The sequence below is a fragment of the Macaca thibetana genome, chromosome 7, assembly GCF_024542745.1.
Source record: "Macaca thibetana thibetana isolate TM-01 chromosome 7, ASM2454274v1, whole genome shotgun sequence".
NCBI lineage: Eukaryota > Metazoa > Chordata > Mammalia > Primates > Cercopithecidae > Macaca > Macaca thibetana.
The window spans coordinates 86,605,752-86,633,698 of NC_065584.1; the positions used below are offsets into that span (position 1 = coordinate 86,605,752).

General features: G+C 40.9%; 1 protein-coding gene and 1 pseudogene across 16 annotated transcripts in view; both read left to right on the forward strand.

The window, feature by feature from the left end:
• The window catches only part of HNRNPC (heterogeneous nuclear ribonucleoprotein C), a 62,275-nt gene extending 59,124 nt beyond the window's left edge, over positions 1-3,151 (forward strand). For 12 of the 16 annotated variants that reach the window (XM_050796563.1, XM_050796572.1, XM_050796564.1 and 9 more), the window contains 4 exons: positions 595-752; positions 1,778-1,891; positions 2,133-2,293; positions 2,393-3,151. In XM_050796563.1, the coding sequence (XP_050652520.1) occupies positions 595-752; positions 1,778-1,891; positions 2,133-2,293; positions 2,393-2,476 (517 nt within the window). In that variant the 3' untranslated portion in view covers positions 2,477-3,151. The remainder of the gene's footprint in view (positions 1-594; positions 753-1,777; positions 1,892-2,132; positions 2,294-2,392) is intronic. The other 4 variants (XM_050796571.1, XM_050796579.1, XM_050796570.1 and 1 more) reach the window with 1 other exon arrangement.
• A 22,448-nt stretch (positions 3,152-25,599) lies between these two features.
• Positions 25,600-26,449, forward strand: LOC126959204 (myoneurin-like; annotated as a pseudogene).
• The last annotated feature ends 1,498 nt before the right edge of the window (positions 26,450-27,947 follow it).

Consider the following 27,947-nt stretch of genomic DNA (forward strand, 5'->3'; position numbering starts at 1 on the left):
TTATACCCAGCCAACACATTTTGCTATGATTCCCAGTAACATGAAATTGCCCTGATTTTATAGATCTGAAATTTTATGTGGTTCAACCTTTTATCACTAGTTGTAATAATTTTTGTGCTTCTGTGGGTGAAAAGAATCAGATTTTGCTAATGCTAAATACCACTGTTTACATACCCTTTTAATTGGAACCTTTTTAAGAGTATTTGAATTGTTTTTTGTAATGTATATATGAAAAGAATAAGATCCAAACAAAGGCTATTCATTATAATAAATGCCCTGTTAATACTTCCACTAGTACAGAGAAACCATTTATATCCAGTGCTAAAGGCCAGCCAACCATATAATTTGATATGTATGATTTTCTTAAGGAAAAGTGGCTGCAATATTAAAACTATTTTATATGCCTAGGTAAAGAAATAATAGGATAAGATTTCTAAACCCCACTATGGAGATTTTTGCTGGCCTTCTTAATGAAATTTAATAAAAAGAAATGACTGAGAGACAATATTCGTTTATTATTTATCATGAGGTATGTTGAATTGTGCTGAGATAATGTTAGGTTTGAATGAATTCCATTTTCCTTTTATCCAATAGGATGTACAGTTACCCAGCACGTGTACCTCCTCCTCCTCCTATTGCTCGGGCTGTAGTGCCCTCGAAACGTCAGCGTGTATCAGGAAACACCTCACGAAGGGGCAAAAGTGGCTTCAATTCTAAGAGTGGACAGCGGGGATCTTCTAAGTCTGGAAAGTGTATGTATTATTTCATTTTGTGGTTTTGGTATCTCTTGTGTTTTGAAATAGGGAAGCTAATGCAGTTAAAATATTGTTGTGCCACATGACTTTGTGTATTCAAAATAATGGAAGAGGCCAGCTGTGTGGTGGCTCATGCCTGTAATCCCACCACTTTGGGAGGCCCAGCAGGCGGATCACCTGAGGTCGGGAGTTCGAGACCAGCCTGTCCAACATGGAGGAACCCCATCTCTACTGAAAATACAAAAAATTAGCCGGGGATGGTGGTGCATGCATGTTATCCTAGCTAATTGGGAGGCTGAGGCAGGAGAATCGCTTTTACCTAGGAGGCAGAGGTTGCAGTGAGCCGAGATTGTGCCATTGCATTCCAGCCTGGGTGATAAGAGCGAACTCCATCTCAAGAAAAATAATTTTAAAAATCCAAAATAATGGAGGAGACGAGATTGTGACTGAGTGGCCAATTCTAGACTGCAACAGCTAGGTGATTTGAAAGATGTCATTTGACTTTATTTAGTTGAGGTGTGTGTTAAGTTTCTGAGGGTTTTTTTGTGGGTTATTTAAAAACTAAAATTCAGATAGTGTTCAATATATTGATTTTTAAACTTTTCTGTATTGAACTCCTGTAACTGGAAATATGGAAGGCAGTAAAACAACAGAAGGTCTGATGCAGTGACTTACGCCTGTAGCCCCAGATGCTTAGGGGGAGGCTAAGACCCTGGGGATCTAGGCTGTGGTGGGAGGATTGCATGAGGCCAGGAGTTCACTGTGATCATACCTGTGAATAGTCACTGCACTCAGAACTGGGCAATGTAGCGATAACCCAAGTCTAAAAGATACTTTAAAAAAAAAATTACAGTAAGTAATTATAAGCTTTATAGTAGAACCAAGGGCCTTTATTACAGGGAAATCTGTACTGGCTCTGTTTCTCCCTGAGGGTGCTCCTGATGTAGTCTAGTGCCAGTGTATTTGCTAACTCATATCTTCTGTACATTTGATTTTAATCCATTATTTTGTTTATGTTAAAGTGAAAGGAGATGACCTTCAGGCCATTAAGAAGGAGTTGACCCAGATAAAACAAAAAGTGGATTCTCTCCTGGAAAACCTGGAAAAAATTGAAAAGGAACAGAGCAAACAAGCAGGTAAATGGGTTTTCTGCTTGTTGGGTATATAGTTGGGTTAGTTACGTAAGGCACTTTAAAGTATATGTTGGAATAGTGGAATATAAAGCAATGTAATATGAAACTTGGGGAGTGTGAATTGGGAAGGGTATTTGTGTGGGAGGATTTAGATTTGTGCTGCAGTTCTGTGATCCTTAGTGGGGATTGTCTACATCCTGTGGACATTACTGCCCCTAGACAGACTTGTCCTTCTCATCCCCAGTAGAGATGAAGAACGATAAGTCAGAAGAGGAGCAGAGCAGCAGCTCCGTGAAGAAAGATGAGACTAATGTGAAGATGGAGTCTGAGGGGGGTGCAGATGACTCTGCTGAGGAGGGGGACCTACTGGATGATGATGATAATGAAGATCGGGGGGATGACCAGGTGAAAACCACGGGAAAGGAAAGAAAAAGGTGGTGGAGGGGGGCTCAGGGACACATGGAGTGCCTCTAACTCCATCCTATTTGTGTCTGTTTCTCACAGCTGGAGTTGATCAAGGATGATGAAAAAGAGGCTGAGGAAGGAGAGGATGACAGAGACAGCGCCAATGGCGAGGATGACTCTTAAGCACATAGTGGGGTTTAGAAATCTTATCCCATTATTTCTTTACCTAGGCGCTTGTCTAAGATCAAATTTTTCACCAGATCCTCTCCCCTAGTATCTTCAGCACATGCTCACTGTTCTCCCCATCCTTGTCCTTCCCATGTTCATTAATTCATATTGCCCCGCGCCTAGTCCCATTTTCACTTCCTTTGACGCTCCTAGTAGTTTTGTTAAGTCTTACCCTGTAATTTTTGCTTTTAATTTTGATACCTCTTTATGACTTAACAATAAAAAGGATGTATGGTTTTTATCAACTGTCTCCAAAATAATCTCTTGTTATGCAGGGAGTACAGTTCTTTTCATTCATACATAAGTTCAGTAGTTGCTTCCCTAACTGCAAAGGCAATCTCATTTAGTTGAGTAGCTTCTGAAAGCAGCTTTGAGTTAGAAGTATGTGTGTTACACCCCCACATTAGTGTGCTGTGTGGGGCAGTTCAACACAAATGTAACAATGTATTTTTGTGAATGAGAGTTGGCATGTCAAATGCATCCTCTAGAAAAATAATTAGTGTTATAGTCTTAAGATTTGTTTTCTAAAGTTGATACTGTGGGTTATTTTTGTGAACAGCCTGATGTTTGGGACCTTTTTTCCTCAAAATAAACAAGTCCTTATTAAACCAGGAATTTGGAGAAAAAAAACCCTGGTTTTTTATTTTTGTATTTTATTATTGTTTACTTCAAACTTTGTTTTACAGCGTCCTCCACAAAACCTCTAGAATGTACTAGATACATTTTTCTTGGAGTCATAATCATGATACATACCAACACAACACTACTCAAATTATATTTCATTGAGTTGCATGTTGCATTGAGGAGTCAAATAACTTGACATACAGTGGCGATTGTTTTTCAAAATGGCTTTTACATCCTAATGAAAGTTCAGTGCTTTGTGGTCCAACTGGCACCCTTTTTGAGGTTTTTGTTGTGTGCTAAATTGTTTTGTCCTTAAATAGGAGAGACTCAAAAACAAGATTTCAGGAAAATTGCAACAGCTGGACAATGGAACTCCCCCTGCTTTCTTCTGTTTTGTTCTTTTAATTACTATTTATAGCCTTAGTTACCTTCTGAATTCTGAAGTGTATATCTCCATGTTACTGAAAACGAGAAAACTTATTTCCTGATACTCCACAGTCTTGCCTTCCCAGGTGATTGAGAACATAAAGAATGTTACATTTATTTTACCCTAAATGATCTTTTACCCCTATTAGCTGATCTTTGTGTTTTCCCTCAATTTTATTAATTACAGTTATTGTATTTTTAGCATCCAGTCTTACTTAAAATGAATATATTAAACAGCTACCAGTGTTGTGATACCTCATCCTTGAAAGGCTTAATTGATTTGTGTTTTAAACTTCAGTTTTTCCAGCACAGCAGAAAATGGCGTTTATAATTTTTGTGCACACAAACCTTGGATTCCCCTATAAAGTTGCTATTGTTTCATAGCATGCAGCACTGGCCTTTTTTCATCCTACTCATTACAGGCGAAACTCATGTCTTACTTATAAGGATTTTATAGATCATTTTCTATATCAGGTGACAAAAGCAGAAAAGAATGAAGAGGCTGAACTATGAACTACCCTTGGAGCCCATATACATGATATAGGCAATTTCTTTTGTATGTTAATTCAGTCAAAAATACTACCCACTTGATGTTTTCTGATCTGATGTGAGCTCATGTTACATAGACTTTTAGTAAGTAACCCATGATTAGAAAATAAACTGGATGCTTAGGAGAGAGTGTCAGATGTATAAGATGCTAATAAAACATGTTTAATATTATGTTGTTAGCTGTAAGTTTTTGGGAAATACTGGAAAAATTAGTCCACAATCAAGTGTCTACTTTTCACTTCACTGTAGGGCCTCTTTCCCCGCACAGAGCAGTCTATTTAGCTGTGAATACCACAATCTGCAGATGCTCAAGTCCCTTACATAAAATGGCATAGTATTTGTATGTAACCTATGCATATTCTCCTGTATACTTTAAATCATCTCTACATTAAAATACCTGATAAAATGTAAATGGTATGTAAATAGTTGTAACTACTTTTATTTGTATTGTTACTTTTTAAATTTTTTTTCTTTACTAGTATTTTCGATCTATAGTTGGCTGAATCTGCATGTGTAAAACCCACGAACACGGAGGGCCAACTATACATTTAATTCTGTAGGAAAGCAGATATTGAATGAAGCTGTGGAAAGCACTTAATATTAGGTTGGTGCAAAAGTAATTGTGCCTTTTGCCATTACTTTTAATTAGCCGCAGTTACTTTTGCAGATAGCTGTAGAGCATGATCACACATTGAAAATCTACACATACATATGGTAGGGTTATTGTTGGAATACTAACATCTCTAGTTTGTGTTGATGAGGAAGTCGTTTCACACTCTTGGTTTTAGGCTACTGTGGATTAAATTTCCTCATGTGTTTAAGACAACAGTACTCTAGGTTTTCTATAATCAACAGGTGTGCTCATTTAATACTTTGACATTTAGGTTCCTAGGCCAAAACTGTAGCAAAGTAGAGACCGGGATTGAAATACCATATGGTAAAATGCTTTTTGAAATCTGATCCAATGCAGATAAGTACAGGCTTTTTGGGAAAGGGGCTAGTGTTTTTAAAGACCATTTATCAGATGATATGCTTTTAGTCGGTGTGACATTACTTAACCCTGGGCCCTGCAAAGTAGGAATTGAGTTGACTCTAGAAATTGAGAATAGTAGGCATGGCGGTGCAGGTAAAGGGGTTAGATCTGACAGTTAATAATTGAGGGATATCTGATTTAATAATTGAGGGATTTCAGATTGATAGTCTGATTACACTAGTTGGAAGTAAGATTTAAAAGTAACATTTTAATTTGGGATAAAATTCAGAACACAAGTTTCTTAATATGCCATGAAATCTAAGAAAATGTCCTGCAATCATTCAGGAATGCAGTTTTCATTCAGGGTTAGAAAGCAGGAGAGGAGGTAGACGAATAAAACATCCATAATATTTTTTTCTGATGCTGCATAATGTATAATTGGGAAACTTTGGAGCCCTCTGCCTAGGGCACTTAATCATTTGCCATTGTCTCAGTGGGATGAGCTAACTGAAAGTGGTCGGGAGGGAATGGATTCTAAATTTGGGATTCTCAAAAAGAGGGTTCGTCTTAGATTTCACTTCTGATGTTAATATTACCCGATCATGCGAGACCTGCAAAGACTGTGTGATGAGTACTTATTATGTAGTTTAAAGCCTCTTTTTCAGAGGAAACGGGGTGTAATAGAAAAGGAAAGTAATGTAAATGGGAACACAAAGGTGGTAAATTGGAAGGAAATGAACGGGTGTCAAATTAGGATTGAGAAGAATGTAATAGTACAATAGACGTAACCATCATTTAAGCCATAAGAGAACCTTGAAGTGTCAACATACAAATCCACTATAACTTGGCAGTATGTTTTACTCAAATGTTAGGGGAAGCAAAACCCAGTATATAATGTAGAAAATACAGAACAGATGATATACTATATTTAAGGATTAGTGTTTTGAGATAACCTTGATGAAACAATGTGCTTTTGGAAGTAGTTGCAGGATAGAGAAATGGTGTATATTTAATGAGATCAGCTCAGGAACATATGCCTGGCCTGTCAGCATTGACTGACCAATTTTATTTCAGGGGAAAACCAGAAAACATACTCATTCCTACTGAGAGTTGACCTTTTTATTTATTAGGAGAATTCAGCTACACTGATGTCAAATGGAGTTTCAGTTTCTGGACCCTAGTTCACATCACATTGACCAAGAAAATGCCTTTCGTAGGAATTTAGAAGCATCCAAGAAAAAGTACCCTGGCCAGAAAACCAGTCGACAGTAGTAAATGTATTATGTAGAAATGATTGACCAGTTAATTGTTACATATAACATGTGGATTATGGTCTGAGTACCTTTAGGAACCTCATTCACACTAGGAAGGGGCACTCTGTTGGAGAATTTTAGTGTTTGAAAAGAACTTGGTATAAAGCAAAAATGTAGCCAATTAAACTGCAGAGTAAAAGAACATAGACGTACCTGACCAGACAAAAGCTTTCCAAATGTTAGGAGACAGGAAGTAAATAAAGTAGAAAACTGCAGAATTTGTGTTTGCATTAGTGACTTTCAAGTTAAATCTCAATTTTGAAAAGCAGGGCTGCTTTAAAGAGTATTGGAGTTAACGCCCTTTGTGAGTAGAACTACAAAGCATAGAGGAAGAGGGGGAGAACAGTGTAATGGGGTGAATGCAAATGACCGATTAGTAGGAAGGAGTCGAAACCCAAGATAAATGCAGATAGGAAGAGGAAAGCATGTTGGATTGTGTTTTCAAGTGGCACTCAAGTAAAAGTTGGGAGAAACATGCCCCTGAAGCAAATGGTAGAGCCAACTATTTGATCTATAGTCTAACTCCATGGGTTTTGGACCTTGGAAGAGGAAATGGTGTCTTTGAACTATAGTCTGTAGTCATAGAAATTGGATAAACTATTTCCCAAATAGAGGTAACAGACTAAGATCCTAGCAACTTCTAAGTTAACGAAAGGGAAAAAATATCCCCATGCCATTTTTCTCTTCATTCTACTACTGGGCTAGAGTCATTCATAGACAACAGTTTCAAGAGCATATTGACAAGTTCCTGGCTAACAGCTGAAAGTCTGCCATTTCATGCAACTTTGTTGGGCTTTAGAAGTGAAGCAGGATATAGAGAAAATACAGTTTCTCCTACCCACAACATGTATCTTAAACCATTTCTTCTGGCCCAGAAGACAAACTTTTCTAAATATCTTGGAAAAACTACTCATGTGTTTCTACTTTTTTTTTTTTTGGAGTCTTGCTCTGACACCCAGGCTGGAGTGCAATGGCGCAATCTCAGCTCACTGCAACCCCTGCCTCTCAGGTTCAAGTGATTTTCCTGCCTCAGCCCCCTGAGTAGCACTCAACACCAAGCCTGGTTAGTTTTTTGTGTTTTTAGTAGAGATGGGGTTCCCCCGTGTTGGTCAATCTGGTCTCGAACTCCGCCCACCTCAGCCCCCCAAAGTGCTGGTATTACAGATAGCCACCGTGTCTAGCCAAAGTTTGTACTCAATGCCTACCATGGACTATTACAAGCACCTGGCAGTGACATTGCAGGAGTTCTAAAAAAAGACTTGGTCTTTCCCACAGGGACATTAATATGAAAGAGGTCCAGTGACAAAGATTCAGTCACTTTTGCAGACCCTCACAAACCACAATAATGAAGTTGCAGTGAATTTGGGACATAGCCTTCCCTCCCCAAAATTCTCGATCCAGGAATCCACCTGTCAAGTTCAATGACTCAGACTCCATTTCTAGTGTGGTCGTTGGTTAACAACTTTACTAGTTTCCATCCAGGCTTAACCTTTCTATGGACCATAATGTCTTGGTCTGCTGCAATTATTGTCCTTCCGTGTTTTAAGGATACTAAGTTTTTAAAGAGGCATGAATACTTCAAAGTCCCCGTTGGCCCTCCTGAGGGAAATTACCTCAAACCACAGGGTAGTCTGCTAGAGCCAGCTGCCAGCCCAACTTTGCCCAGATCTACAATATTCTTCAAATTAGTTTCCTTATTCCCCCCAAACTTACCTTTTCCCTAGAACTTTATATCCACTCTCCAGAAAAGCTTCTGCAGCACCAGTTTGGTCAGTCCCAAGGTCCCAGGTGCCACTGGGGTCTAGTTGACAAAATTGTATGGTTTGGCTGTTTCTCCACCCAAATCTCTTTAATTGTAATCTTCATAATCCGTATCCCCATGTTGAGGGAGGGACAAGGTGGGAGGTGATTGGATCATGGGGGCAGTTTCCCCCATGCTGTCCTTGTGAAAGTTCTCATGAGATCTTTATGAGGGGTTCTTCCCGCTTCGCGTCCTACACAAACCCTGTCTCGCCTGCTGCCACGTAAAACACTGCCTGCTTCACTCTGCCACGATTTTGTTTTCTGAGGCCTCCCCAGCCATGCAGAACTGTCTTACAAGACTCCTTTATAAGTTACCCAGTCGTGGGGAAGTTTTATACAGCAGTGTGAAAACAGCCTAATACAGTTTTTTTCAAACATGCTGGAAATGCTGTGATCTGCTCTGCCACTGCCCCCATCCGGGGCTGACCCTCAATATTTTTCCTTTTAGTGGTGACCCAGCTCTTTGCCTTGAGAAGCAGGAGTAGCCCTTGATAGAATCTAGTTCCCCAGGGGAAATCTAAGCAGCTTTACCTTCTCACTGTTAGCCCTCCACCTCTGGAGACAGCCTTAGTGTTCACTCTTTTATCCCCTCTCACCTGAGAATACAATTGTCCCTGTAACATAATGGCCCTGCTGTTCCCTCACCAACTGCCCCAGCATGGGGATCAGGAATATGGCAGCACTCCTCGGTGAAGTATATGCTGCCTTGTTTTAAGCACTGACCTGAATGTGTAGAGACATCTTTCCTCAAGAGTTTCTCACTTCCTGAGGAGTCTGCAGTCTTCATTCAATTGTCTTGATGGCTCATTTTTCAGAAATCTCTGTAGGTCTTGGGAAGCGTTGTCCTAGCTTTGGTTTATCTGAATAGTCCTATTTAAACTTTTCCCACACAGATGGCAGCCTCTTGCCTGCCCTTCTGTTTGTACACTTGTCTATCTTCTCTTTCTTTAAATGCCTTTTGGGTGTTAACACTTCGTTGGTGGTTCTGTAGCCTTGTCCCCCCTTCTTTTGCAACTTGAAGGCAATGCTCAATTCTCTTTTTTTTCTTTTTCTTTTTTTTTTTGTGACGGAGTCTCACTCTGTTGCCCAGGCTGGAGTGCAGTGGCTCGATCTTGGCTCACTGCAGGCTCTGCCTTCCGGGTTCATGCCATTCTCCTGCCTCAGCCTCCCGAGTAGCTGGGACTACAGGCGCCCGCCACCATGCCTGGCTAAGTTTTTATATTTTTTAGTAGAGACGGGGTTTCACCGTGTTAGCCAAGGTGGTCTTGATCTCCTGACCTCGTGATCCGCCCGCCTCGGCCTCCCAAAGTGCTGGGATTACAGGCGTGAGCCACCATGCCCGGCTCAATTCTCTTCTTGAGCACATTCGTCCTTAGCAGCTTCTGAATATCCCACACACAATTAAGGTACAATCTGGTGACATAACTTTTTCCCTAGGAAGAAATGTGCTACTCAAGACTAATAGCCAAGGTTAAGAAAATGCATTAGTATATTTGTTCTGTTTAGAAATAAAGATGGAACGTCATATTCTATAGCTACTATTAGTGCCCATGTGCCTTCTAAGTATCTTTGGAATAGTTTTACTTCTCTCCATCTTGACAGCTACCATCCCAATCCAAGCTTCCATCACCTTGCTCCTGACTTACTGCAGTATCCTCCTGTCTACCCTTCATCCACTTTTATCTTTTTCCTATCACTTGTTCATAAAACAGCCATATTGTTTTTATTTCAAAACACACATATAATCAGGGCGCTTCTCGAATTAAAGCCATTTCTGGCATTACTTGCCCTTAGGATAATAACAAAACTTTTTAACACAGTTCACAAGGCCAGAGATAGCCTGACCCTTGCTGATCTGTCCAGCCTCTACTATATGTCCTCTTACTTTCTCTGTTCCAACCACACTGGACTTTGTTCCTCTTACTACTCATGCTCCTCACCTATTTGGTTCCCTAGTTAACTACTTTTCATCTTTCAGATTTCAACTTGTATCACTTCCTCCAGAAAGCCTACCCTTTCTTTCTTAACCAGGCTGATAGGCTGTCAAAACCGGGAATCTCTTCTTTGTAGTACTACAATCTTACTCATTGATTTGTATGGTTATTAATGTGGATTTTTTTTTTTTTTAATTAGGAGGAAACTCAGAGCAGGGACCACATCTATTACTTGTGATTAATATATTCCTAGTGGTTAACACAGTGTCTAGAACAAATATATGTTGAATGAATAAATAGAAAAGGGAGAGGAAAAAGGGGAGGATTGGCTCTCTGTGAGGCAGTCTTGCAAACAGCAGAAATGCAAAGCAAAGCTGAAGAACTAACTATTCACCACACACCTAGAGGAGTGTTGTAATGTCTTGTGCCAGTCTCAAATGGGTGCATTCTTATGGGTAAGTTTTACTACTACAACTTTCACTATAATAGTTCACATTCCTCTCCTAATATCAGTCTCCAACAAATCCCTCAGTAATTCATAATCAGTACTCTCATGCCCAGGATGAGAGAGGAACATTATCCAAAAAAGTTGGGTGTGGCCATTGCAGTTCATCTGTCTTTTTTTTTTTTTTTTTTTTTTTTGAGACAGAGTCTTGCTCTGTTGCCCAGGCTGGTCCAGTGGCACGGTCTTGGCTCTCTGCAACCTCCGCCTTCCAGGTTAAAGCAATTCTCCTGCCTCAGCCTCCCAAGTAACTGGGTTTACAGGCACTTGCCACCGCGCCCGGCTGTTTTTTTGTATTTTTAGCAGAGATGGGGTTTCACCATGTTGGTCAGGCTGGTCTCGAACTCATGACCTTGTGATCTGCCCGCCTTGGCCTTCCAAAGTGCTGGGATTACAGGCGTGAGCCACCATGCCCGGCTGTTATCTGTCTTTCAATACCTTTAAGTTCAGTTTCCTTTACAAAGACCACTTTTTTCTTAGTGGGAATCTCTTGTACCACGTAACACCTGCATTCCTTGATTTTTAAAGTTGAAACATTTATATACTATAAAATGGACACATCTTAAGCATACAGCTTGAGGAAGATTTACAAAGTAAACATGCCTGTTTAAACACCACTCTGATCAGGATGTGGAACATAACCAGCACTCCAGAAACTTCCCTCCCATCATTACCACCACTGGTTATCCTGGCCACTCTTCTGACTTGTATCACCATAGATAGGTTTTACTTGTTTTGAAGCCACATATAAATGGAATCATGGAAGTTCGGGCTTCTCTGAGAGCAGATCTTCAGAGAAAAAAACCTGAGTACAGTAGTTTATTTGGGGTTAGGCTCCAGGATGCAGGAGTGGGAAAGATGGTAGAGAGAGACAGAAGAAAAATCAATAGAAGAGTGTTATGCAGGTTGGATATATAATGCTCCCAGAATAGTCTGACCGAACAGGAGGCTGAAATATTTCTCCACTAGCTGCTGTTTCCAATTGATTGGGGGATGCCCCCAAGGAGGTTAACTTCACTGCAATTCTGAGCTGTAATTGACCTTAATAAGCTCCAGCAGCACTGAAGGACATTTGGATTACTTTCAGTTTGGGATAATACTGCTATGAACATTCCGGTACATGTCTTTTGAGAACATGTATGTGTATATTTCTGATGGGTATATAATGGGGTGGAATTGCTGGTTCATAGAAAATGTGCATATTCACCTTTAATAGAGGTTGCCAACCATTTTTCTAAAGTGATGATACTAATTTACATTCTCACTATCTGTAAATGAACATTTCATTTGTTCCACATCCTTGCTGGCACTTGGTATTGATTGATATCCCTTTTAATTTTAGGCTTTTTAATGCATGTATAGTGGTATCTCACTTGGTGTTTGTTTGCTTTTTGGTAAATTTTTTATTGAAGTATAATTTACATACAGAAAATCACACAAATTGTTTACAGGTGTGACTTTTCACACAGTGAACACATACAAAAACCAGTACGAAATTAAGAGTTGGCACATCACCAGTACTCCAGAAGCCCTATGCATGTTCTCTTCCAGTTACTATACCACTATCCCAAGGATCGTCTATTAATTCAACAGCATAGATAAGTTTGCCTGTTTTTCAACTTCAAATAAATGAAATAATATGTACTCTTGTGTCTGGCTTCTTTGACTCAACAATATGTCTATACAACTCACTTGTTGCATGTTGTAGTTTGTTCATTCATACTGTTGTATACAGTATTGCATTGTATAAATATACTATATTCATTCTGTTACTATGCATTTGGGCTGTTTCCAGTTTTGGCTATTATGAATAAAGCTGCTATGAACATTCTAGAATTGTCTTGTTGAACATATGTATGCATTTCTGCTGGGTATAAAGCTTAAAAAGGAAATTACTGGAAAATAGAATATTGCTAATGTTACCTACCTGCTATTTTCACTGTAATTTCAGCCATTCTGGTTGATGTGTAATAGTGTCATATTAAAATTTTTTCTTTGCTTTTATAAAATAAATGTTTTTATGTTGGAATAATGTTAGATTTACAGAAAAGTTACAAAGACAGTACAGTTCCTTATATACCCTTCATCCAGTTTCCCCTTATGTTAATATCTTAATGTTAACATGGTACCTTTGTCAAAACTAAGAAACCAACACTGACTGGCACATTACTATTAACTACAGATCTTATTCAGATTTCACCAGTTTGTGTGTGTGTATGTCTGTGTGTGTGTGTAGTTGTGCACTTTAACCACCACCATAATATATAAAAGTGTTCCATTGCCACAAAGGAACCCTTGTACTACCCACTTATTGTCACACCTTATCACCCATCCTTTCACCACCCTCCCTGACCTCTGGAAACCACTAATCTTCACTGTAATTTTGTCATTTCAAGAAGTTATGAATGGCATAATATATATGTGATACAAACATAGCATATGTAACTTTTTGAGAATGGGTTTCCTCTCCACAGTATGATGCTCTTGAATTCCATCCAAGTTTTACTATATGTACCGATAGTTTTTCGTTTTTTAAAAAATTGCTGTGGATGTACCAGTTTGTCTAACTGCTAACTCATCTATTGTAGGACATTGAGTTATTTCTAGTTTTGGGCTATTAAAAATAAAGCTGCTATGAACATTTGTGTATAAGTTTTTGTGCATATAAATTTTCATTTCTCTGGGATTTTTCCTGGAGTGTAATGGTGGATAATATGGTAAGTATATGTTTAGTTTTATAAGAAACTGCCAGACTATTTCCCAGAGTTGCTACCTCATTTTAAATTCTTACCAACAATAAGAGATGCAGTTCCTCTGCATTTTTGCCAGGATATAGAATTGGCGCTAGTTTTTATTTTCACTGTTCTAATAGAGATAGATCGATACTGGCTTTTGTTTGTTTGCATTTCCGTAATGGCTAATGATGTATAACATGTTTTCATGTGCTTATTTGCCACCCATATGTCATCTTTGGTAAAACGTATCTGCATGCCTCTTGCCCATTTTATAATTGGATTGTTTTTTTAACCATTGTGTTGAGAATTCTTTTTTTTTTTTTTTTTTTTTGAGACGGAGTCTCGCTCTGTCGCCCAGGCTGGAGTGCAGTGGCCGGATCTCAGCTCACTGCAAGCTCCGCCTCCCGGGTCCACGCCATTCTCCTGCCTCAGCCTCCCGAGTAGCTGGGACTATAGGCGCCCGCCATCTTGCCCGGCTATTTTTTTGTATTTTTTAGTAGAGACGGGGCTTCACCGGGTTAGCCAGGATGGTCTCGATCTCCTGACCTCGTGATCCACCTGTCTCGGCCTCCCAAAGTGCTGGGATTACAAGCTTGAGCCACCGCGCCCGGCCTGTGTTGAGAATTCTTTATATGTTCTAGATTAAAGTCCTTTGCCAGGTGATTTGCAAATATTTTCTCCCAGTCTATAACTTATCTTTTCGTCTTAACAGATTTTGCAGAGCAAAAGTTTTTAATTTTGATGAAGTCCAGTTTATCATCTCCCCTTCCCCTTCCCCTTCCCCTCCTTCTTCAGATGAAATCTTGCTCTTGTACCCCAGGCTGGAGTGCAATGGCGCGATCTCGGCTCACTGCAACCTCTGCCTCCCGGGTTCAAGCAATTCTCCTGCCTCAGCCTCCCAAGTAGCTAGGATTACAGGCACGTGCCACCACTCCCGGCTAATTTTTGTATTTTAAGTGGAGACGGGGTTTCACCATATCGGCCAGGCTGGTCTTGAACTCCTGACCTCAGGTGATCCACTCACCTCAGCCTCCCAAAGTGCTGGGATTACAGGCATGAGCCACCATGCCCGACCCATTTTTCTTTCTTTTATGGATCATGCTGTTAGTGCTATTTCTAAGAACTCTTCATCAAGACCTAGGTCCTGATGATTTCTCCTATGTTTTTTCTAAAATGTTTTATAGTTTTACATTTAAATATATGATCTATCTTAAGTTATTTTTGTTCAAGGTATGAGGTTGAGATTGAGGAGCTTTCTTTCTTTCTTTTTTTTTTTTTTTGAGATGGAGTCTGGCTCTGTCGCCCAGGCTGGAGTGCAGTGGCCGGATCTCAGCTCACTGCAAGCTCCGCCTCCTGGGTTCACACCATTCTCCTGCCTCAGTCTTCTGAGTAGCTGGGACTACAGGCGCCTGCCACCACACCCAGCTAATTTTTTGTATTTTTAGTAGAAACGGGGTTTCACTGTGTTAGCCAGGGTGGTCTTGATCTCCTGACCTCGTGATCTGCCTGCCTCAGCCTCCCAAAGTGCTAAGATTACAGGCGTGATCCACCGTGCCCGGCCTCCATATGAATTTTGGAATAAGCTTGTCTATTTCTAAAAATATTGATTAGGTTGTAAACTAACAGTCCCCCAGTTTCATCTTTCCCGCTGCCTAGACGGAACCAATTTATCAAGATGGAAATTGCAATAGAGAAAGAGTAATTCACACCAGAGCCAGCTGTGAGGGAGACTGGAATTTTATTACTCATCAGTCTCCCTGGGAATTTGGGGATTGGAGTTTTTAAGGATAATTTGGTGGGTAGGGAGAAAGTGAGTCTGAGTTTAGACAGGGAGTTCTAATTGGCCACAGATGAAATAATAGAGAGTCAAAGCTATCCATCCTGTTGTGCTGAGTCAGTTCCTGGGTAGGGGCCACAAAACCAAATGAGCCAGTTTATTGATCTGGGTGGTATCAGCCCATCCACTGAGTACAGGATTTGCAAAATATTTCAAGCACTTATCTTAGGTTTTATAATAGTGTTGTTATCCACTGGATCAATTTGGGAAGGGTCAGAATCTTGTAGCCTCTAGCTGCGTGAATCCTAAACCATAATTTCTCATCTTTTGGCTAATTTGTTGGTCCTACAAAGGCATTCTAGTCCCCAGGCAAGAAGGGGGTTTGTTTTGGGAAAGGGCTGTTATTATCTTTGTTTCAAACTATAGACTGTACATTAAGTTCCTCCCAAAGTTAGTTTCGCCTACTCTCAGGAATAAACAAGAGCAGCTTAGAGGTTAGAAGCAGGATAGAGGTTAGGTCAGATCTCTCTCACTGTCTCAGTTATAATTTTGCAATGATGGCTTCATTATAATACGAAATATGTTAGATCTGTATATTAATTTGGGAGAATTGACGTCTTTGCCATGCTTAGTCCTCCAATCCATGAACATGGTATGTCTTTCCATTTATTCTGATCTTTAATTTCTTATATCATTTGTTTGTAGTTTTGACCATACAGATCCTGTACAGGTTTTGTGAGATTTACACTTAAGTATTTAAGTATTTTTTTAATGATTGCAAATGATATTGTGTTTTAATTTCACCTTCTCCATGTTTATTGCTGGTCTATAGAAATATAATTCATTGAGACCAGCCTGGGCAACATCGTGAAAGTCTCCTTTGAGTTTGGGAGGCAGAAGTTGTAGTGAGCTGAGACCATACAACTGCACTTCAGCCTGGGCAACAGAGCAAAAACCTCTCTCAAAAAAAAAAAAAAAAGAAAGAAATATAATTCATTTTTATATGTTGATCTTATATCCTGCAACCTTACTGAACTCTTTTACTGGTTTTACTGTTTTTTCTACTACTATTTTTACTGGAGTACAGTGGCGTGATCTTGGCTCACTGCAATCTCCAACTCCCAGGCTCAAGTGATTCACCTGCCTTAGCCTCCTGAGTAGCTGGGATTACAGGCACCCGCCACCACGCCCAGCAAATTTTTGTATTTTTAGTAGAGATGGGGTTTCACCATGTTGGCCAGGCTGGTCTCGAACTCCCGACCTCAGGTGATCCACCCTCCTCAGCCTGCCAAAGTGCTGGGATTACAGGTATGAGCCATCATGCCCAGCCTGTTTTCTTTTCTCTTTTTTAAGAGATGGGGTCTCCCTACATTGCCCAGGCTTGTCTTGAACTCCTGACCTCAGGTGATCTGCCCACCTCGGCTTCCCAAAGTGCTAGGATTACAGGCATGAGCCACCATGCCTGGCCCTGTTTGTTTTATAATAGCACCCTAAGGAGTGTGAAGTGGTATCTCAATGTGGCTTTGATTTGCATTTACCTAATTATTAATGATGGTGAGCATCTTTTCATGTGCTTATTGACCAGCTATATATCTTCTTTGGTGTAATGTTTGTTAATTCAAGTTCTTTGCCCATTTCAAAATCAGGTTGTTTGTTTTAATGTTGAATTGTAGCAGTTATTTCTATAGTCTATATAGCAATTCCTTATAAGATATATGACTTGCAAATATTTTTTTCCCATTTTGTGATTGCATTTTCACTCTGTGGGTAGTATTTTACAGTGTTTTTGAGGGTATCTCTTTTTATAGTTGTTTTGAGTGGTTGCTCTACATATTACCTTATACATGCAAAATGGATTACAGTATACTACTATTGTTTTACCATGTCAAGTGAAATGTAGAAAATTTGCCTTATTTACATACCTTACCCTCCCCATTCATAATACAATGTATTAAATATTTCCTGTACTTATTAGAGAACCTCATTAAATAATTTTATGATTTTTGCTTCTACTGTTAGCAATGGCAGAGATCTGAGTTACCCTAAGGTACCAGCAGCCTATGTGTATGGGTCTGTAGTAACTTCAGTCCTTGCCTCCTCCTCAGAAGAAATTCAACTGAGGGGCATAAAGCAGAAAAAGAGACGAAGGCAAGTTCCAGAGCAGGAATGGAAGTTTATTTTAAAAGGCCTTAGAATAGGAAAGAAAGGAAGGTGCGTTTGGAAAAAAAAAAAAAAAAAAAAAAAAAAAAAGCTGGCACGTGAAGTTTAATAGAGGTTAAATGCCCTGTTTAACCATTATCCTAGGACTTTCGTAAGTTTGCCTGTTTCCCATGATTCTTCCCTTAGGGTGGGCTTTCCACATGCCCAGTGCTTTCCTTACCCTTTGGAATCAAGCCTGCTCAGTGTTCAGGGAGTTACATGCATGCCCAAATCTGAGGCTTTCTTCCTTTTTCTGGTGGAGTGTACCCAGAAAATCATACTTCACCATTTTTGTCTCTTAACATCCATGCCCAGGAAGTTGCTTCTCCCTGCAACCTGCATTCAGTTAACAGGTATGGACCATCAGGAAATGGCCTTTCCCTGGCCCTGCCACATTATCATTTTTAGAGGGGTAATGTGATACTTGCCGAACTATCACCGGACATTTCTAATGGGTGCAGGGACAGCCCTCTCCTGTGCCACTCATGCCTGACTACCTGTGACACTACTATCAAATGTAATCTTTTTAAAAATCAAGAAGAGAATTTTGTTGTTGTTGTTGTTTTGTTAACCATGTTTTTACCCTTTCCATTGTCCTTTTCTCATTACTGCTATGTAAAGATTCCTTCTTTTATCATTTCCCATCTCTTTCAAAAACTTCCTTTGGCCATTTTAAAGGATAGACTGGCTGGCAAAATTTCTTAATTTTCCTTTATTTGCAAATGTCTTTGCCAGTTGCAGTGGCTCATACTTGTAATCCCAGCACTTTGGGAAGCCGAGGTGAACAGATCACTTGAGCCCAGGAGTTAAAGACCAGCCTGGGCAACATGGTGAGACCCTGTATGAAATTAGCTGGATATGATGGCACACGCCTGTAGTACCAGGTACTCGTGAGGCTGAAGTGGGAGGATCAATTAAGCCTGGGAGGACAAGGCTGCAGGGAAAAAAAAGAAAAGGAGAAGAGAAGAGAAGAGGAGAGAAGAAGGAAGGAGAAAGAAAAAGAAAGAAAGGAAAGCAGAAAGCCAGGAAGGAAGGAGAAAGAAAAAGAAAGGAAGAAAAGAAAAGAAAGAAACAAAGGAACAAAGAAAAGAAAGAAAGAGAGAGAAAATGTATGTAACTGAATTTCCATCCTGAAGGATATTTTATGCATATAAAATGTTGGGTTGACTGTTCTCTCAGCACTTGAAAAATGTGCCACTTCCTTCTGGCCTCTATGATTTCTCATGACATTTGAATTGTTGTTCTCTTCTGGTTTGAGTTGGTATTTGAATTTAAAAAATAAAATAAAATAAAAATAAAAATAAACAGAGTGTTGTCCCCTTCTAGGTAATGCACCTTTTGCTGATTTCAAGATGTTTTCTTTGTCCTTAGTTTTCAAAAGTTTGAATATGATGTCCTTGTTGTGGATTTCTTTGGGTTCATCTGTCAGGAGTTTCCTCAACTTCTTGAATCTTTAGGTTTATGTCTGTTGCCAAATTTGGGGAAAATCCAGCCATTATTTTTATGAAATTTGTTCATCCCCATTCTGTTTCTCTTTTCTAAGACTCTGATCACACAAATGCTAGATCACTTTTCTTTGCGTATATTTTCTATTCATTCATTTGTTGTATGCATATTTATAATTGCTTATTGAAGCATTTTTATTAAGTCTACATTCATATCTTTGTCAGATAATTTCAGTATTTGTGTCATCTTAGTGTTGGCATCTGTTACTGTTACGGGATCCTTGGGGTGTCACTTTTCTGGCCTGAAACCTCTGGCCAGTGGTGCCTTTGCCTGAGTTTTGCTCAGGCCTGTGGGCTCATTCTGCCCACTTGGATTTGCAGGCTGCACTCAGCTCACACTACCAGCATGGATCCCACATCTGCCAAGGATGAGTCAGGCATGCAGTGGTGAGGGGTGTGTGAGCAAGTCACTGCTGCAGTCAGACATGCTAGCTGCTGCAGGGGTCGGGCAGCTCCAGGTGCTGGCAAGGGCCCTGGCTCTCTGCGAGGCTGTGGCTGGACCAGGCACACTGCAAGCAGCTTCCCTGGCTAGCACCAGGAAATGCAGTGGTGCCTGGAAGCTTGGAGACGCCAGGCACTGCAGGACCCCAAAGAGGGAGTCACAGTCCTGGCTTGGGGAGCTCCCAGGTCTGGGCTCCCTGAGGAGTCACAGCTCTTCTCTCCTTCTATTCACCTGCAACGTGGCAAACAGGGGGCATGTTTCAGCCCTGTTTGTATTATAGCTCTTCTAGCTCCACCATTTGGTGGGTCCCGAGTTCTTGTCCTGTGACCAGGAAGAATGAGGTATGCAGACAAGTGGAGGGTGAGCAAGATGAAGAGGAGCTTTACTGAGCAATAGACAACTTACAGGAGACCCACAGCAGGGTCTGCAGCCAGGGTGTCCCAAGAGTGTTCAGCTTCTAGTAGAGAGGAGGCACTAAAGTGGGTTTCTCCTTTCTGCAAGCAGGTCTTCCAGTCATCTTCCTAGCTCTCAACAGAGAGGAGGCCTTAGAGTGGGTAGCTTCTCTCTACAGCTGGTTGTCCTGTCCTCTGCTCAGCTCTGGCTGAACCCAGGGCTTTTATGGGCCTCAGAGGGGAGGAAGTGTGCACAGTTGGTCCATGGGCAGCCATGGGTGACTGGGAAAAGGCACCACAAGTTCCCACTCCATGGGACTGGCAGCCCAGCCCCCAGCCCTCCTTGGCCTGAAGGTGGGGTCTCACCAGGGACCCACTGCCTTCCAGGAATCTATCTGCCTCCTGCTGTCATTTATGGTATCCTCCCAGACTTTACTCTGAGATGGGAAGGGGGAGCAGCAGGAAGAAGCCAGGCAGTGGGAGCAGGTGCTTCTGACCCTGCGAGGGCAGGGGGGCATTCCCGGGTCCCCAAGAGTGCAGGGATGTCTGCGTCTCCAGTCAGGGTTTGGGTGGCTGAGCTGCGTGTGGGGGTGGGGAGGGGGGACAGCACTCTTGCCTGCTCTTCTGAGTGGGAGGCCCAGGTCTGCAGTTGCAGTTTTGGTGGCTGCAGCTGTGCCCTGGAGGACAGGGATCCTGCCTGATCCCAGCCCCCAAGGAGCGCAGGGAGGCTCGGATCTGCAGCCACAATTTGTGCAGCTGCAGCTCCGCCCAAGAGGGCGGGACTCCTGTTTCCTCCATGGAGTGGGAGGCCCGATCTGCAGCCACAGTTTGGGTAGCTGCAGCGACATCCAGGGACTTCCTGCCCCAACTCAGAAGCGGCGGGTCTCTGGCTTGTTCCCTCCAGCTCCACTAAGCATGCAGCCCCGGGTGCCTCCCTGCTGCAGCTGGTGTGATGGTAGTGGCAGGCCATCTGGAGCAGCCGCTGCCATCATTGCCTCATTCAAATTGAGGTTCTTCTGGGTTCTTGGTATGACAAGTGATTTTTTTTTATTGTATCTTGGACATACTGGTATTATTTTATGATTTTCTGGATCTTATTGAAATTTTATATTTTAGCAGGACTCCACTGACACCTTGCTAGTGGAGGAAGGGACACCATCTTGGTTTTTGTTTTGTTTTTTTTTTTTTGAGACAGAGTCTTGCTCTGTTGCACAGGCCAGAGTGCAGTGGCATGATCTTGCTTCACTACAACCTCCGCCTCCTGAGTTCAAGAGATTCTCCTGCCTCAGTCTTGCGAGCAGCTGGGATTACAGATGCCCACCACCACACCTGGCTAATTTTTGAAGTTTTAGTAGAGATGGGGTTTCACCATGTTGACCAGACTGGTCTTGAACTCCTGACCTCAGGTGATTCACCTGCCTCAGCCTCCCAAAGTGCTGGGATTACAGGAATGAGCCACCATGCGGGGCCTGGATACCATCTTGTTACTACTGGGTGGAGGTGCAAGTCCATGCTCCTCCCTGAGCCTCTGCTGACATGAGGAAAGGTGCCTCATTGTTGCTGGGTAGGGGTAGACGTTTAGACACCCAATTCAGCCTCCACTGCTATCACAGGTATAGGGAGGGGGGCACTGTTGCTGGCAGGCAGGGGTGGAAATCTAGATGCCCAGCTCAGCTTCTGTGGACACTGCAGGAAGGGAGAATGGTGCTTCATTATTGCTAGGTGAGGTGGAAATATAGGTTCCTTATTCAGCTCTGTCTGCAGTTTTTGCCATGAAGTTTGGCTGGAGTAGTGTAAATGTTGTCAAAAGATTTTCTCTCCAACTAGGCCACCCATTTTCCAGTTCTTTGGCTGGAGAAAGAATTGGGGTTTGGGGGACAGTTTTATCTGCCATATAATAATCAGCTGGCAATTTTAAAAACCAGCTGCTGGGATTTTAACTGGGATTGTATAAGCAAAATGGAATAAATCTTTAGAATTCTGAGTCTTCCAATATATGAAAATGTTATAACCCTCCATTTGTTTAGGTCTTTAATTGTTTTAATATTATTTACTCACTTTTAGCATACAGATCTTGCACATCTTTCATTAGAATTAATTTATTTTGGATACTGATGTAAATGCTATAATTTAAGGTAACTTATTTTCCAATTATTTATTTTTTAACAATAATTTATTTTTATGTGTTGATTTTGTATTCAGGTCCTGCTAAATTTATTTGTTAATTCTGTAGATTCATTTTGAGTCTTTTGTTTGTTTGCTTTGTTTTGTTTTGAGACAAAGTCTCCCTCTGTCCCCCAGGCTGGAGTGCCGTGGCATGATACCGTTTCACCACAACCTCTGCCTCCCCGGTTCAAGTGATTCTCCTGCCTCAGCCTCCTGAGTAGCTGAGACTACAGGCACAAGCCACCACGCCCAGCTAATTTTTGTATTTTTAGTAGAGACGGGTTTTCACTGTGTTGGCCAGGCTGGTCTTCAACTCCTGACCTCGTGATCCACCCGCCTCGGCCTCCCAAAGCACTGGGATTATAGGCATGAGCCACCGCGCCTGGCCTCATTTTGAGTTTTTTATGTTGTCTGTGAATAATGAAAATTTTGTTTCTTCTTTTCCAGTACTTACATACTTATTCCTTATTACCTCATTGCATATTGTTAAATATAAACTGTCCAGTTTAATGTTGAATCAAAACAGTAACAGAGGATAAACTCATTTTATTCCATATCTCAGGGGGAAAGCTTTTTTTTTTTTTTTTTTTTTTTGAGATGGAGTCTCGCTCTGTTGCCCAGGCTGGAGTGCAGTGGCGCAATCACAACTCACTGCAACCTCTGCCTCCTGTGTTCAAGCGATTCTCCCGACTCAGCCTCCCGAGTAACTGGGACTACAGGCACGTGCCACCACACCTGGTGTTTTTTAGTAGAGACAGGGTTTCACCGTGTTAGCTAGGATGGTCTCGATCTCCTGACCTCGTAATCTGCCCATGTCAGCCTCCCAAAGTGTTGGAATTACAGGCGTGAGCCACCACACCGGGCCAGGGTGAAAACTTCTAATATTTGGCAATAAATACTTTGTTTGCTATACTTTTTTATAGTAATCTTTTCTCAGATTAAGGGCACACTCTTTCATCACTACTTAAAAATGTTTCTAAGAGGTGGCCGGGCGCGGTGGCTCAAGCCTGTAATCCCAGCACTTTGGGAGGCCGAGGCGGGCGGATCACAAGGTCAGGAGATCGAGACCACAGTGAAACCCCGTCTCTACTAAAAATACAAAAAATTAGCCGGGCGCGGTGGCGGGCGCCTGTAGTCCCAGCTACTCAGGAGGCTGAGGCAGGAGAATGGCGGGAACCCGGGAGGCGGAGCTTGCAGTGAGCCGAGATCGCGCCACTGCACTCCAGCCTGGGCAACAGAGTGAGACTCCGTCTCAAAAAAAAAAAAAAAAATGTTTCTAAGAAAGTTTTTATTTATTTTGTTTCTATTGCTGCTGAACAAATGCATAGCAAATATTTTTTTTTTAAATCCTGAATGGGTATGGCATTTTATCAAATGCTTATTCTCCATCAATTGTGACAACTGCATTTTTATCCTTTAATTTAAATGTCAAATCAACTTTATATTTTTGGAATAAACTCAACATCATATAACATTTACCCTTTTATAGATTGCTGGATTTGTCTTGCTAATATTTTATTTAGAATTTTTGTCTATGTTTATGAGAGCAATTGACCTATAGGTTTCTTTCCTTTTAACATTCTTTTCCAGGTTTTGGTGTCAAGGTTATGCTGGCCTCTTAGTATGAATTGGTCTGTATTTTCTCTTTTTCTAATCCCTGGAATATTTTGTGTAATATAAATATTATTTATCCTTTAAATGTTTGGGAATTTTAACTTTTTTTTCTTTTAATTTTTCTTTCTTTCTTTTTTTTTTTTTTTTTTTTTTTTTTTTTTGAGACGGAGTCTCGCTCTGTCGCCCAGGCTGGAGTGCAGTGGCGCGATCTCGGCTCACTGCAAGCTCCGCCTCCCGGGTTCACGCCATTCTCCTGCCTCAGCCTCCCGAGTAGCTGGGACTACAGGCGCCCACAACCGCGCCCGGCTAATTTTTTGTATTTTTAGTAGAGACGGGGTTTCACCGTGGTCTCGATCTCCTGACCTTGTGATCCGCCCGCCTCGGCCTCCCAAAGTGCTGGGATTACAGGCGTGAGCCACTGCGCCCGGCTCTTTTAATTTTTCTTTCGCACACAGACCTCGGGGGTCCCAAGAACATGTTCCCCTGGATTTTTTTTTTTTTTTTTTTTTTTTTTCTTTTGAGATGCAGTTTTGCTTTTTCGCCCATGCTGGAGTGGAGTGGGGCAATCTCGGCTCATTGCAACCTCCTCCCGCTGGGTTCAAGCGATTCTCCTGCCTCAGCCTGCCAAGTAGCTGGGATTAAAGACACCCACCATCATGACAGGCTAATTTTTGTATTTTTAGTAGAGAAGGGGTTTTGCTACATTGGCCAGTCTGGTCTCAAACTTCTGACCTCAGGTGATCCACCTGCCTTGGCATCCCAAAGTGCTAGGGTTACAGTTGTGAGCCACCGTGCCCAGCCCTCCCCTGGAAATTTTACTGATAAACCTAGCAGGACCTAGAGTTTTTTTGTAAGAATTTTTTTTTTTTTTTTTTTTTTTAAAAGACAGATCTCACTCTGTTGTGCAGGCTGGAATGCAGTGGTGCCATCTTGGCTTACTGCAGCCTCTACCTTCTGGGCTCAGGTGATCCTCCCTGAGGACCAAAACAACATGGTATAAAAATAGACACATAGATCAATGGAACAGAAGAGAGAACCCAGTAATAAAGCCATATACTCATAGCCAACTGATCTTTGACAAAGTTGACAAAAACATACACTGAGAAAAGGACGCTCTTCAATAAATGGTGCTGGGAAAAAAAAATATATATATATATATATAAAATAAAATTAAATATATTTAATATTAAATATATTAAATATATATTTCATTAAAAAAATATATATATTTCATTCGTTTACTTTCAGTCTTTTCCCTTATATTTTAGATGCAGTTTACAAAAGAAATGCAGGATACATGTTTAATCCTTTCCTTTTTTTTTCTTTTGCTAGTTTTCAAGATATTAAATGCATTTCCTATTATCCTCCACATCTGACCGTTGTAGCGAGCACCTCTTGACCCTGACCAACCCTGAATAGGGTTGACCTGAGAACCAATAGGATATTGGGAAAATAACTAGTGTGCCTTCTGAGACTCCCAAGGTCATAAAATACACTGTTACTTTCTATGTGGGGAGGCAGTTGTCATGTCATGAGAATACTCAGCCCTATGGAGAAAAGCTGAGGCCTCCTGCTGACAGTTAGCACTGACACCAGCCATATAAGTAAGTTATCTTCTAAGCATGTCCTTCCTGTTTTCAATTGGCTGCAGCCCCAGTTGACAACTTAACTGCAACCCCATGAGACAGCCAAGCCACAATTTCCCAACTATATGCTCCCAAATTTCTGATCCATAGAAAACTGTGAAATTGTAACTGTTTATTGGTTTTATTGTTTTTTGTTGTTGTTTTTGAGATGGAGTCTTGCTGTGTTGCCCAGGCTGGAGTGCAGTGGCACGAACTCAGCTCACTGCAACCTCTGACTGCTGGGTTCAAGCGAATCTCCTGCCTCAGCCTCCTGAGTAGCTGGGATTACAGGCATGGGCCACTACACCCAGCTAATTTTTGTATTTTTAGTAGAGACGGAGTTTCGCTATATTGGCTGGACTGGTCTCAAACTCCTGACCTCAGGGTGACCTGCCCTCCTCAGCCTCTCAGAGTTCCAGGATTACAGGCATGAGTCACTGCACCCGGCCAATATTTTATTGTTTTTTGAAAGCTGCTAACTTCTAGGGCAATTTATTACATGGTAGTAAGTAACTAATACAGATTTTGGTACATGGATATGAGATGCTGCCATAGTAAAAATCTAAAAAGTTGGAGTGGCATTCACAGTGGAAGGAAACTGCAAGAACTTTGAGGAAAGTGTCACTGAAAGCCTAAAATTTCTTGAGGAGACTGTTAGTAAATTCTGATAGCCTTTGAGAAGGCTACAAGTGTGCACTTAAAGAAACTTGAGGAAAGTGTTACTGAAAACTGGAGACCAGTTTAAAGCTCATAGGAATGTGCTTGCCTCTTTTAGTGAGTATTTTGGTGTTATCTACAGAAGCACTTCTGAGAATAAAGTCTTTTTGATCAGAATCAGGTGAAGGCTGATAAATTTCAGAAACAGCTGGAGTTTACATACATAGAAACATTAAATCTTGACAGAGATATTTAGCATTACTGGAAACATTGAATTGAACCAACAGACTTGTCTTCTTACTCTATTATAAGATTGTAATGATTGGGAGAAATCAAAAGTATCTACAAATTTAGTTCAGGCAAATCCTGAACAAGAGGTTTTGGCAAAGAAGTCATCTCAAACTAAAAAGAAAAAGAAGTCTTTCAACTCCCAGAAGACAGAATAGAATAAAGCAGTGTAATATCTCAGTGACATTTTAGAGAATGCATCTATTGAATTATTCCTAGATGCAAATAAATTGTCCACACCCAGAGTAGAACAAGTTGCACAAAGAAATAATTCAGAACTTGAGCTGACATAAGTTGTGGAAAATTATTTTCTAGCACAAGATGTGCAAACTATTACAGTGAAACAAAAATGTGGAAAATCACAGCCAAGCTGTGTTCTGAAAGAACACTCTTGTCTAACATAGCCAGTGTACAAGATTATAGTAACCAAAACAACATGGTATAAAAATAGACACATAGATCAATGGAACAGAAGAGAGAACCCAGTAATAAAGCCATAAAGTCATAGCCAACTGATCTTTGACAAAGTTGACAAAAACATACACTGAGAAAAGGACGCTCTTCAATAAATGGTGCTGGTAAAAAATATATATATATTTAAATATATTTTTATATATTATATATTATAATAATAATATATATATAATATATTTATATATATATAATATATGTATTTTAGACATAGTCTCACTCCATTGCCTAGGCCGCAACCTCTGTCTCCTGGGTTGAAGAGATTCTTGTGCCTCAGCCTCCCAAATAGCTAGGATTACAAGTGTGTGCCACCACACCTGGCTAATTTTTGTATTTTTAGTAGATACGGAGTTTCACCACCTTGGCCAGGCTGGTCTACTCTCCTGAGTAGCTGGGATTATAGGTGCCCACCACCACCCCTGGCTAATTTTTTGTATTTTTAGTAGAGATGGGGTTTCACTATGTTGGCCAGGCTGGTCTTGAACTCCTGACCTTGTGATTTGCCTGTCTCAGCCTTCCAAAGTGCTGGGATTACAGGTGTGAGCCACCACACGCAACTAGGAACATTTTATATATATATATGTGTAGTGTACACACCATGGGAGACACACACATGTATATACACATACATGTACCTATATAACATACATGTATCTGTTATAAATACATATATAACATGTATACATATACACACACATATATATACATATATACACACACCATGGAGTATATACATACACATATATGCATATATATATTTACATATATACACAATGTGTGTGTATATATACACATACCATAGAATACTAATCAGCCATAAAAAAGAATGTAATCATGTTTTTGCAGCAACATGAATGGAACTGGAGCCCATTATCTTAAGCGAAATAACTCAGTACCAGAAAGTCAAATACTGCATGTTCTCACTTATAAGTGGGAGCTAAATAATGTGTACACATGGACATAGTGAAATAATAGACATTGAAGACCAGAAAGGTGGGGAGGGTACCAGGGAGTGAGGGATGAGAAATTAACTAATGGGTACAATGTACACTATTCAAGTGACGGCTACACAAAAAGTCCAGACATCATGGCTATGTAACGTATCCATGAAACAATATTGCACTTGTACCCCTTAAACTATAAAAATAAACTGAAAAAACTAGAAAAACATGGATTCTTATCACCTAGTGGCAAAAAGTTTAGCACCACTATCATCTGCAGTAAAATGGAAGGTAGAAAAGGTACCTAGTGAAATGGGTGATCTAAGGAGGCTTTCAGGATGGATGTTAAAAGCATTTCCTGATTCTTCTCACTTTTTTTTTTTTTTTTTTTTTTGAGACAGAGTCTCACTCTGTCGCCCAGGCTGGAGTGCAGTGGCCAGATCTCAGCTCACTGCAAGCTCCGCCTCCCGGGTTTACGCCATTCTCCTGC